The 12,500-nt window shown below is 45.6% G+C and overlaps 1 protein-coding gene across 1 annotated transcript in view; it reads right to left on the reverse strand.

Annotated features, from left to right (window-relative positions):
• LOC311227596 (collagen alpha-1(XX) chain-like) overlaps window positions 1-12,500 on the reverse strand; it is a 107,563-nt gene that overhangs the window by 37,269 nt on the left and 57,794 nt on the right. Inside the window, 3 exon segments of the mRNA XM_084313316.1 lie at window positions 3,826-3,945; window positions 5,705-5,872; window positions 8,978-9,205. Of these exon segments, the coding sequence (XP_084169442.1) occupies window positions 3,826-3,945; window positions 5,705-5,872; window positions 8,978-9,205 (516 nt within the window).

Genomic DNA, 12,500 nt, shown 5'->3' on the forward strand with positions numbered 1-12,500 from the left:
TGAAGCTGAAAGTTCTTCCAACACCTGGAACGCGCTCCGACTGACTCTGAAGCTGAAGGTTCTTCCAACACCTGGAACGCCCTCCGACTGACTCTGAAGGTTCTTCCAACACCTGGAACGCCCTCCGACTGACTCTGAAGCTGAAGGTTCTTCCAACACCTGGAACGTCCTCTGACTGACTCTGAAGCTGAAGGTTCTTCCAACACCTGGAATGCCCTCCAACTGACTCTGAAGCTGAAGGTTCTTCCAACACCTGGAACGTCCTCTGACTGACTCTGAAGCTGAAGGTTCTTCCAACACTTGGAACGCTCTCCGACTGACTCTGAAGCTGAAGGTTCTTCTAACACCTGGAACGCCCTCCGACTGACTCTGAAGCTGAAGGTTCTTCCAACACCTGGAACGTCCTCCGACTGACTCTGAAGCTGAAGGTTCTTCCAACACCTGGAACGCCCTCCGACTGACTCTGAAGCTGAAGGTTCTTCCAACACCTGGAACGTCCTCCGACTGACTCCGAAGCTGAAGGTTCTTCCAACACCTGGAACGCTCTCCGACTGACTCTGAAGCTGAAGGTTCTTCCAACACCTGGAACGCTCTCCGACTGACTCTGAAGCTGAAGGTTCTTCCAACACCTGGAACGTCCTCCGACTGACTCTGAAGCTGAAGGTTCTTCCAACACCTGGAACGTCCTCCGACTGACTCTGAAGGTGAAGGTTCTTCCAACACCTGGAACGTCCTCCGACTGACTCTGAAGCTGAAGGTTCTTCCAACACCTGGAACGTCCTCCGACTGACTCTGAAGCTGAAGGTTCTTCCAACACCTGGAACTTCCTCCGACTGACTCTGAAGCTGAAGCTTCTTCCAACACCTGGAACGCTCTCCGACTGACTCTGAGGCTGAAGGTTCTTCCAACACCTGGAACGTCCTCCGACTGACTCTGAAGCTGAAGGTTCTTCCAACACCTGGAACGCCCTCCGACTGACTCTGAAGCTGAAGGTTCTTCCAACACCTGGAACGCCCTCCGACTGACTCTGAAGCTGAAGGTTCTTCCAACACCTGGAACGTCCTCCGACTGACTCTGAAGCTGAAGGTTCTTCCAACACCTGGAATGTCCTCCGACTGACTCTGAAGCTGAAGGTTCTTCCAACACCTGGAACGCCCTCCGACTGACTCTGAAGCTGAAGGTTCTTCCAACACCTGGAACGCCCTCCGACTGACTCTGAAGCTGAAGGTTCTTCCAACACCTGGAACGTCCTCCGACTGACTCTGAAGCTGAAGGTTCTTCCAACACCTGGAACGTCCTCCGACTGACTCTGAAGCTGAAGGTTCTTCCAACACCTGGAACGCCCTCCGACTGACTCTGAAGCTGAAGGTTCTTCCAACACCTGGAACGTCCTCCGACTGACTCTGAAGCTGAAGGTTCTTCCAACACCTGGAACGCGCTCCGACTGACTCTGAAGCTGAAGGTTCTTCCAACACCTGGAACGCCCTCCGACTGACTCTGAAGGTTCTTCCAACACCTGGAACGCCCTCCGACTGACTCTGAAGCTGAAGGTTCTTCCAACACCTGGAACGTCCTCTGACTGACTCTGAAGCTGAAGGTTCTTCCAACACCTGGAATGCCCTCCAACTGACTCTGAAGCTGAAGGTTCTTCCAACACCTGGAACGTCCTCTGACTGACTCTGAAGCTGAAGGTTCTTCCAACACTTGGAACGCTCTCCGACTGACTCTGAAGCTGAAGGTTCTTCTAACACCTGGAACGCCCTCCGACTGACTCTGAAGCTGAAGGTTCTTCCAACACCTGGAACGTCCTCCGACTGACTCTGAAGCTGAAGGTTCTTCCAACACCTGGAACGCCCTCCGACTGACTCTGAAGCTGAAGGTTCTTCCAACACCTGGAACGTCCTCCGACTGACTCCGAAGCTGAAGGTTCTTCCAACACCTGGAACGCTCTCCGACTGACTCTGAAGCTGAAGGTTCTTCCAACACCTGGAACGCTCTCCGACTGACTCTGAAGCTGAAGGTTCTTCCAACACCTGGAACGTCCTCCGACTGACTCTGAAGCTGAAGGTTCTTCCAACACCTGGAACGCCCTCCGACTGACTCTGAAGCTGAAGGTTCTTCCAACACCTGGAACGTCCTCCGACTGACTCTGAAGCTGAAGGTTCTTCCAACACCTGGAACGTCCTCCGACTGACTCTGAAGGTGAAGGTTCTTCCAACACCTGGAACGTCCTCCGACTGACTCTGAAGCTGAAGGTTCTTCCAACACCTGGAACGTCCTCCGACTGACTCTGAAGCTGAAGGTTCTTCCAACACCTGGAACTTCCTCCGACTGACTCTGAAGCTGAAGCTTCTTCCTTCTCTGGCTGCGTTTAAAAGCATGATCTCCGACCACCGTGTGTCGACTTGTAACCGTCTTAGCTGATTTGTTATTGTTTATTCTTATTGATTTTGTCTATGTAGGGAATTGCTGATAAACTGTGTCTTGTTCTGTAAGCTTGTCGTTGCTGTAAATGAGAGTAACCTCACTGTCTTATAGGGCTGTCTTAAATACTTCAAAGCTTCGAAGCTTCATTCGATGGGCATGGGATTCAAATATGAAAATAAAATTCGATTATAAAAAATAATAATAATAATATTTTTTTTGCTAAATCAACTCTGCCTCTCTTTGTTAACTACAACAAGCAATGCTGTTTGTTATTTAAGATGAGGTCGGACTCGGCACTGACAGATTTATGTTCATTGTGTTGCTTTTATAACGCCTCAAATGACGGCTTACAATATTTCATGAAAGCAAACTGTTTAGTTTGTCTAAGATTTTAAAAGGTTTTTTGTCTAAGATTTAAAGATGTTTAAACTTTACAGCACTGACAAAGTTGAACAAAGTGCTGTACAAGTCCCACAACATTAAAAAAAAATTTAAAATGATCATTTAAAAACTTTATTTTATTTCGAAGCTTCGAATTAAAATCGAATCTCGGCCCCGAAGCTTCGAATTCCAAAAAAAAAAATCGAAGGTCAGCCCTAGTGTCTTATGAGTTGAAATAAATGTAATTAAATAAAATATCTCTGGGTAGGTAACGTAAAACAGAGCAGTTGTTATTTTAAATGTTTTATCCCCAAAAAAACATCATTAGAAGGTTTAGTTCTCAATGACTACCTCATGAGAGCTCCCAGCCCCCCAAAGGGTTAATGTTCTACCTCCTCATGAGAGTTATGTTTTAAACTGTTTTTATATTAGCTTTAATGTCCTTTTTTCTGTTTCTTTTCTGGCTTAAACATCTAGCCCAGGGACTACAACTGAAAACTAGCAACCCTGCTAATGTTGGAATATCTTTTTATTTTTATTTTTGATTTGTATTAATTTATAAATGTATAACTGTTGATTGATATGCACTGTCCCTGATCAAATAAACTGAGTAAACTAAACTAAACTCCCAACCCCCCAAAGGGTTAATGTTCTATAAAAGGCTTTGCCCACAAAGGGAAGGCCCACTCTTCCTCCATGCTGAGGGAGACAATGGTTGCTATGTGCAAAACAATGGTTGTTATGTGAGAAATGTTTGACCTATACTCTACCACTGCACAGATATTACACATATTTCTTTCAAAAGGGTAACCAGTGGTTACAGGCAGCCATGTTGGAAGAAAGCGAACGACAGAAACATTCTGTGCAAAAGCCTCTGTTGGCAGAGAGGGTTCAAGGTGATGAGCTGCAATGTGTTTACATCCTGACTGCAGTCTGTTTACCTGTGAATGTGTTTACATCCTGACTGCAGTCTGTTTACCTGTGAATGTGTTTACATCCTGACTGCAGTCTGTTTACCTGTGAACGTGTTTCCTCCCTTGTATCTGAAGTTCCTCACGGCCTCCAGGAGCTGGTCCTTGGTGGTGAAGTTGTTGAGCTGCCACTCAGTGCGGGGATCTCCGCTATACTGGGTCAGAGCTATAAAACAAACGTATAGCGTTAAAGCTGCAACGGGTTATTTTCGGACAGTATTTTTTTACATTTTCAAAACGTAATTAAGACCGCCTGCTATCGCCTATCGGAAGGTCTCAATGAGTCATGAGCTGTGTCTCAATCAGGGTTGCGTTGGTGATTTCAAAGCTGGTTGCACAGTGTTTTAATGACGCCACGTGCACGCGCATAAATGTTCCCTACAAAGGTGTGTCCTTCATAGACCTCGAAGGTTGAACCGAGCGCTGTTACCTGAGACGGTCTGGTCTACGGAGAGGAGACTGGGGCCGTTACCTGAGACGGTCTGGTCTACAGAGAGGAGACTGGGGCCGTTACCTGAGACGGTCTGGTCTACAGAGAGGAGACTGGGGCTGTTACCTGAGACGGTCTGGTCTACAGAGAGGAGACTGGGGCCGTTACCTGAGACGGTCTGGTCTACAGAGAGGAGACTGGGGCTGTTACCTGAGACGGTCTGGTCTACAGAGAGGAGACTGGGGCTGTACACCTGAGACGGTCTGGTCTACGGAGAGGAGACTGGGGCTGTACACCTGAGACGGTCTGGTCTACAGAGAGGAGACTGGGGCTGTTACCTGAGACGGTCTGGTCTACGGAGAGGAGACTGGGGCTGTTACCTGAGACGGTCTGGTCTACAGAGAGGAGACTGGGGCTGTACACCTGAGACGGTCTGGTCTACAGAGAGGAGACTGGGGCTGTACACCTGAGACGGTCTGGTCTACGGAGAGGAGACTGGGGCTGTTACCTGAGACGGTCTGGTCTACAGAGAGGAGACTGGGGCTGTACACCTGAGACGGTCTGGTCTACGGAGAGGAGACTGACGCATGGCGTCAGAAGAATCCTCTTGGGGTGCCAAGATGGGGGAATCCCTCGCATCACGCACACACACATATGCCCTTAATATTGTGAGATCTGGTTGTTTTTCAACGTGTACCTAATGTCGATATCTGTAGAACCAGACCTGTATGTGTCTGATAAAGAGATAGGTATATATGGATGAAAAGGCATGTGTCTGATATATTATATATATCAGATATATTATTAAAATATTGTATAATTGGCTGATATGAACATAGATAATGTATGTAAAAGCTAAATAGTATATTATGCTGTATTGTATTATGAATTAATTATGAGTAGGTATTATTGTATTGTATTATGAATTCATAAGGCATATATATTGTTGTATTGTATTATGAATTTGATTAGGGTTTTTATTGTTGTTTTAATTGTATTATGAATTTGATTAGGGTTTTTATTGTTGTTTTAATTGTCTGTATGACATGTAAATGTTGTGAGTGTATAAGTCTGTAACTGTATTTTATGTGTTATGGACCCCAGGAAGAATAGCCCCAGCATTGCTGTGGCTAATGGGGATCCAAATAAACTTAAACTTAAACTTAAACCTCTACTCTGACAGATCTATATAGATATTAGGTTACACAGATGTATGTATGTATGCGTGTCTCCAGTCAGACTGCAGACAAGGGCCTTTTATCAGCTGAGCTCTCAAGATAACCAACGAGCCAAGGTCATTATCTACAGTAGCGCTGGGCAGTCGTCACATAGAAGTGGCTGGGCAGGGTAACCACAGCGCTCGATGAGTGTATCAAAGGTGACGAGAGCACCGTTGCCATGGCATCGCGTCACTTAGTAACGAGAAAAGTACGCCCCCACCCCCCGTCCCCCCCCCCGTCCCCCGTCACCGAGGTACGAACGCTCGGAGCCTCACCGAACTGGACGTGCCGCGGCCCGATGTGGAAAGGGGTGACCATGCCCTCCAGGAAGTCTCTGACCCGCCGGAAGTTTGTGCGTCCGATGCTCCAGGACCCGTCCACCAGCAGAACCACGTCAGCCGCCGCCGCGCTGTCACACACAAACGGCTTCCTCGTGGACCCTCCTACACACACACACACACACACACGCACACGCACACACACGCACACGCACACGCACGCGCACACGCACACACACACACACACACACATATGTAGACGATGACACAGCCACAAAGAACACATCATTAAACACCTTTAAAGATCAACTCGGTGACAGTTATCTAAATATTTTATGTAATACTACTGCTACTACTACTACTCCTATTACTACTACTAGTACTATAATTACTACTACTAATACTATTATTACTACTACTACTATTACTACTACTACCCTATTACTATTATTATTATTATTATTACTACTACTACTATTACTATTACTACTAGTACTATTATTACTAGTACTACTACTATTATTACTACTACTATTGCTATTACTAGTTTTACTACTACTACTACCCTATTACTATTATTATTGTTACTACTACTATTATTATTACTACTACTATTATTATTACTACTCCTATTATTATTATTACTATTACTACTACTACTACTACTACTACTACTACTACTACTACTACTACTACTACTACTACTATTACTACTACTATTATTACTACTACTAGTGTATGAAACAGTGTCTGAAGCAAGTGTGTAGAGGTGTGCGAATGTACATGAAAGTGTGCACATATCAGAACCAGGGGCGTCATTTTGGTATGGCAAGGTATGGCACTTGCCATACCTTGGCAAATTAAAAATTTAAACTAAAACTTAAATTTTTTTTTATTACAATATTTTTTATGTTGATTTAGAATTCTAATGTCAACATTATGAACGAAGCTTCGAACTATTCGGTACAGCCCTAGCATGTTTTGATATTGTCAATTATCTCACTTTTACTAGGTGACTTTTACTATGCCACACAAAAAAGGAAAACGGACATACAGACGTTTTTTAATCAAAGGGCAGCAGAGACAAGTGATACAGGGACACAGGTAAGGTCTTACAATGGCTTAGTGATTATAACAGTGCAGTTCAGCATTCAGTAACCCATAGTTTTTGTGAATGTGTTTTTGATACTACATTCTATTGAACACACACCTCAAAACCGTACCTAAGGAAAATTGGCTCAATTGCAAGAAAAGTAATAGACAGTTATGATATTACATTTTGCATAATTTGTAGGCAAAATATTGTGGTTCCCTGCTTTAGTCTGGTGACACATTTCTATACAAAAAATGCTTGTGTAGTCCTGTGTCATACCTAAATGTCATATAAGTGAATTGTATAGAAACAACTCACCAAATTGCACAACTGATTTGACAAATAAAAATCCACCAAATTCACCCCCCCCCCACCCTCCCTAATTGCCAAACCTTGGCTTTTACTGAAACGACGCCACTGATCAGAACACATATCTTTTTGTATATTATGCTTGTGTGTGTACCGTTACGTGTGTGTGTGTGTGTGTGTGTGTGTGTGTGTGTGTGTGTGTGTGTGTGTGTGTGTGTGTGTGTGTGTGTGTGTGTGTGTGTGTGTGTGTGTGTGTGTGTGTGTGTGTGTGTGTGTGTACCGTAGCATTACAGGGAGAGGGAGAGGACAGGTGTGCCCTACAGGCGTACGAGAGGCCTCTCATTACCCCGTCCTCCGCCTGTTCCGCTCTTAAGAAAACACTGTCATCACTTCTAAAGCCAACACTCCCCCTGAAGACCCTGTGTGTTCTCTCTTATCCTCAAGACATGTTTCAAAAAGCTGCATCCGAAGTCTGTGTCCAGCCCCTTCCTTTAAGACTGACCTACTACTACTACTACTACTACTACTACTACTACTACTACTACTACTACTACTATTACTATTACTATTATTACTACTACTACTACTACTACTACTACTACTACTACTATTACTATTATTACTACTATTATTACTACTATTATTACTACTACTACTACTACTACTACTACTACTACTACTACTCTACTACTACTATTACTATTACTATTACTATTATTACTACTATTATTACTACTACTACTATTACTACTACTACTACTACTACTACTACTACTACTACTACTACTACTACTACTACTATTACTATTACTACTACTACTACTACTACTATTACTACTACTATTACTACTACTACTACTACTACTACTACTACTACTATTACTATTACTATTACTATTATTACTACTATTATTACTACTATTATTACTACTACTACTACTACTACTACTACTACTATTACTATTATTATTACTACTACTACTACTACTACTACTACTACTACTACTACTACTACTATTACTATTACTATTACTATTATTACTACTATTATTACTACTACTACTACTACTACTACTATTACTATTACTATTATTACTACTATTATTACTACTACTACTATTACTATTACTATTACTATTATTACTACTACTACTACTACTACTATTACTATTACTACTACTACTACTACTACTACTACTACTACTACTACTACTACTACTACTACTACTACTACTATTACTATTACTACTACTACTACTACTACTACTACTACTACTACTACTACTACTACTGCTGCTGCTACTACTACTACTACTACTACTACTACTACTACTACTACTACTACTACTACTACTACTACTACTACTACTACTACTACTACTACTGTTACTACCTGACGATCCTGTCTCCGATGTTGTTGGGCATTGCACTTCAACGGGCGGGCGGGGTCAGTAGTCCAAACCATCCCTACAAGCGTGTGTTTTGCCGGAGTGTTTAGGACCCGCCCCCATGCCGCAGCTCGGTAGAGAAAATAAACTAACCCGTTTCTAACGGGGTGCAATAATGGCCGAAGGCGTTAGAGGGCGGTATAAGACTGTCTGCCAGCTCAGACACACTCAGTAAAGCATGCACAAGGTGCCCCGCTGAATTATGAATGGCAATAGCGAATAAAATAAATACCGTGAGAAAAAACTTAGATCTACGTTTCCGGCACTCAACGATCGGGCGACAGAAACGTATAGTTCTACGTTTTCGGCAACCTTAACGGTTAAAGTAGAAAAACAAAAGTAATCTGTAAAATAATACCATGAATTTCCCCGTGAAAAAAAACATTTATCTTTTTTACAGTGTGGAGGTGTGTCACCTACCTGTGACCGGCTGGGTGGGGGGGGCCGTCTTCCTGGGCTTCTCTCTGGTGGTGCCCCCCGTGTCCTGGGTGGGCTTGCCCTGCGTGGTGCCCTGCTCCTCCTTGTCCTCTCCTCTCGAGCGCTCCCTCTCCTTCTCCTTCTTCTTCTTCCTCCGGTCCTTGCTGCCGGTCTTCTCCGGAGGGGGGGCCGCGTCGGGGGTCTGAGTGGTGGGCTCTGTGGTCGGGAGCGCTGGGGTCAGAGAGACGGAGCCAAAGGGTGAGGTGCACGTACGTAATAGAGACCTGTTCGCTGCGGTAGAAGTTCACTCCGCCGCTGTGTCAACGAGGACCGAGAATAGCCTGCTTGTCTTTGGTCATCGTTACTCTCTCTCATGAGTGACAGAGAGGATTCTGATTAGCGGCAAGTACGTTTTTTTATTTATTTTTTTTCTCCGATTTTCTCCCATCCCAATGTTAGTCGTTATGCCAATTCCCAATCCCCTTCCTGGTCACTGCGCACTTACCCCCCACAGTCGGTCTGGGAGAGTGGAGGCTATCACGTGCTTCCTCCGACACACGTCTAGCCAATCAACCGCTTCTTTTCACCTGGCAGCGCGGACTCTCACTGAGAGGGTGTAGCGTGTGGAAGGATCACACTACCCCCCTTAGATCCTATCCGCGCTTAGCAGGCGCCCCGACCGAACTGTAGGAGTCGCTGTTTACAACGACCCGGACCCACCCCGCCAGCTTCTCCCACCCTCTAATACAGCCAATTGTATTAGTGTGAACGGCCAGCCAAGCTGGTGACAACGCCGGAGCTGTGAGCTGGATTCGAACAGGCGAATCCAGCGTCTCCGGGGTTGGTGACGAACGCAATCTCAGCGAAAAGTACGTTTTAAGTTATGTTGACCAACAGTAAAAAAACAACAACAACAATTTTTTTTATTTATGCTCAAATAGGTATCCCAACCAAAGCTCACATCAAACCTACACCCCCTCTACAGACTTTTACGATTCATTCCATTCATTTCATTGAGTCCCGGGTCTGTTTATCTTCCCAGAGCTGGTGGTAGAAGCAGCTAGTAGGGAGTTTCCACGTCTGGGTTCCTTCCCGTCTCTGATCTCTCCCTCATCACCTCTCCCCCTCATCACTCTCCCCCCTCACCTCTCCCCCCTCACCTCTCCCCCCTCATCACTCTCCCCCTCACCTCTCCCCCCTCACCTCTCCCCCTCATCACTCTCCCCCTCACCTCTCCCCGTCATCACTCTCTCCCTCACCTCTCCCCCCTTATCACTCTCCCCCTCACCTCTCTCTACCTCCTAACCTGAGGTGACACACAGGGCGGTGTGTATGTGTGTGTATGTGTGTGTGTGTGTGTGTGTGTGTGTGTGTGTGTGTGTGTGTGTGTGTGTGTGTGTGTGTGTGTGTGTGTGTGTGTGTGTGTGTGTGTGTGTGTGTGTGTGTGTGGGGGGGGGTATAGGTGTAGATATAGTGTACTTGTGTTCGGAAGTCTTGGCCATGTACACAAATGCACCATGACCGGTCTGAGAATTGCTGCATTATCTAAAAGAAAAGCCAAACAAATTGCCAAATATTGCTCTGTCTCAGCTATTATTGGCAGCTTAGCCGCGTGGAGAAGGAGGTGCTATGTGTCCCCTTAAGTGTTCAGTGCTGCTTGGCCCCGATACATTTGATTCCCTGTTTATGTAATATAATTTGTGGAACCAAATAAAGTATTAAAATGTGTGTGTGTGTGTGTGTGTGTGTGTGTGTGTGTGTGTGTGTGTGTGTGTGTGTGTGTGTGTGTGTGTGTGTGTGTGTGTGTGTGTGTGTGTGTGTGTGTGTGTGTGTGTGTGTGTGTGTGTGTGTGTGTGTGTGTGTGTGTGTGTGTGTGTTGCTAACATACCAAATACACCGGATGTTGTTTTTGTTGACACCAGCCACAGGGAGGTGCTGGTCATAGAAGTGGGCTGTACCTTTGATCTGTACATGGACCAGGCCTTCCGGGACAACTCAAGCAAGACAGCTTGCAGCAAAGGGGACATTTCATGAACAGCTCACGTGGGTTTTCTCTTGTTGTTCTATAGTCTACAAGATGACAAATAAATTTTTCCGACCTCATGTAACCTTCTGAAAAGTCCAATTTCACTGTTTCCCTACAGGAATCTGTAGATAGATACCGACAATGTCGTGCTAGCTTACCTGGAAAAGAGCTAAATATCGCGTATCGCTCCAAATTCTACGACAGTAACTAATGCTAGAGCCTCCAGGTCAGTTGATCAGCTGTCACTCCAAGGAGGTTATGTTGTCCCTCAGCCCCTCCAGGGTTGTCCCTGTGTGCTTCAGCTCATACACTTTTTTTGGGGGGAGTTGAGATAATAATATATAATAATAATATAATAATAATAGCAGAAAATAATAACATTGAGAGACAACGGGGGGGGGGGGGCATTATGGGACCTGGATGGCAGATAGGGGGGCGTTATGGGACCTGGATGGCAGATAGGGGGGCGTTGTGGGACCTGGATGTCAGATAGGGGGGCGTTATGGGACCTGGATGTCAGATAGGGGGGCGTTATGGGACCTGGACATCAGATAGGGGGCGTTATGGACCTGGACATCAGATAGGGGGCGTTATGGGACCTGGATGGCAGATAGGGGGCGTTATGGGACCTGGATGGCAGATAGGGGGCGTTATGGGACCTGGATGTCAGATAGGGGGCGTTATGGGACCTGGATGTCAGATAGGGGGGCGTTATGGGACCTGGATGTCAGATAGGGGGGGGGGGGGCGTTATGGGACCTGGATGTCAGATAGGGGGGCGTTATGGGACCTGGATGTCAGATAGGGGGGCGTTATGGGATTTGGATGTCAGATAGGGGGGCGTTATGGGATTTGGATGTCAGATAGGGGGGCATTATGGGACCTGGATGTCAGATAGGGGGGCATTGACCCAAAAAAATGTTAGAACCCCTGTTCTATAAGATCTTCCTCGAAATCTAACAAGCTAACTCACGGTGGCGGCACGGTGGTGTAGTGGTTAACACCGTCGCCTCACAGCAAGAAGGTCCAGGGTTCGATTCCCGCTTGGGGACCAGGTTTCCCCGTTGCCAGGTACCCAGGTGGGGGGTATCTGGATGGACGACGGGATGGGTCAAGTGCATGTGTGTGTGTTCCTGTGTGTGTGCCGCCCATCGCATGTGTGTCGGCCTGCATGCCGAATAAAGACTTCTCCAAAAGTCCAGTTATTAACTGCCTGTCAATCAAAGGAGGTCAGGCTCATTACAGCTTCGTCAGAGGAGAAAGTGAAACTGAACGTGGAGACAGTAGAGAACGTCGAGAATGGGCTTTGCTCATTTTACACGAGGCGGGGAATGTACTCCTCCTATAGACCAGTGGTTCTCAAACTACAGGTCGCGACCCAAATTGGTGTCGCGGGTAGGTGACAGTGCGCATTGGCAAGTCAAATAAATAATAAAAATAAATTTAAAAAAATTTGTCCTGGCAACATATTCTGGCTAAATATGCCTTGTTTTATAAACGT

Source organism: Notolepis coatsorum (genome assembly GCF_963971535.1).
Source record: "Notolepis coatsorum genome assembly, chromosome: 4".
Classification (NCBI taxonomy): Eukaryota; Metazoa; Chordata; class Actinopteri; order Aulopiformes; family Paralepididae; genus Notolepis; species Notolepis coatsorum.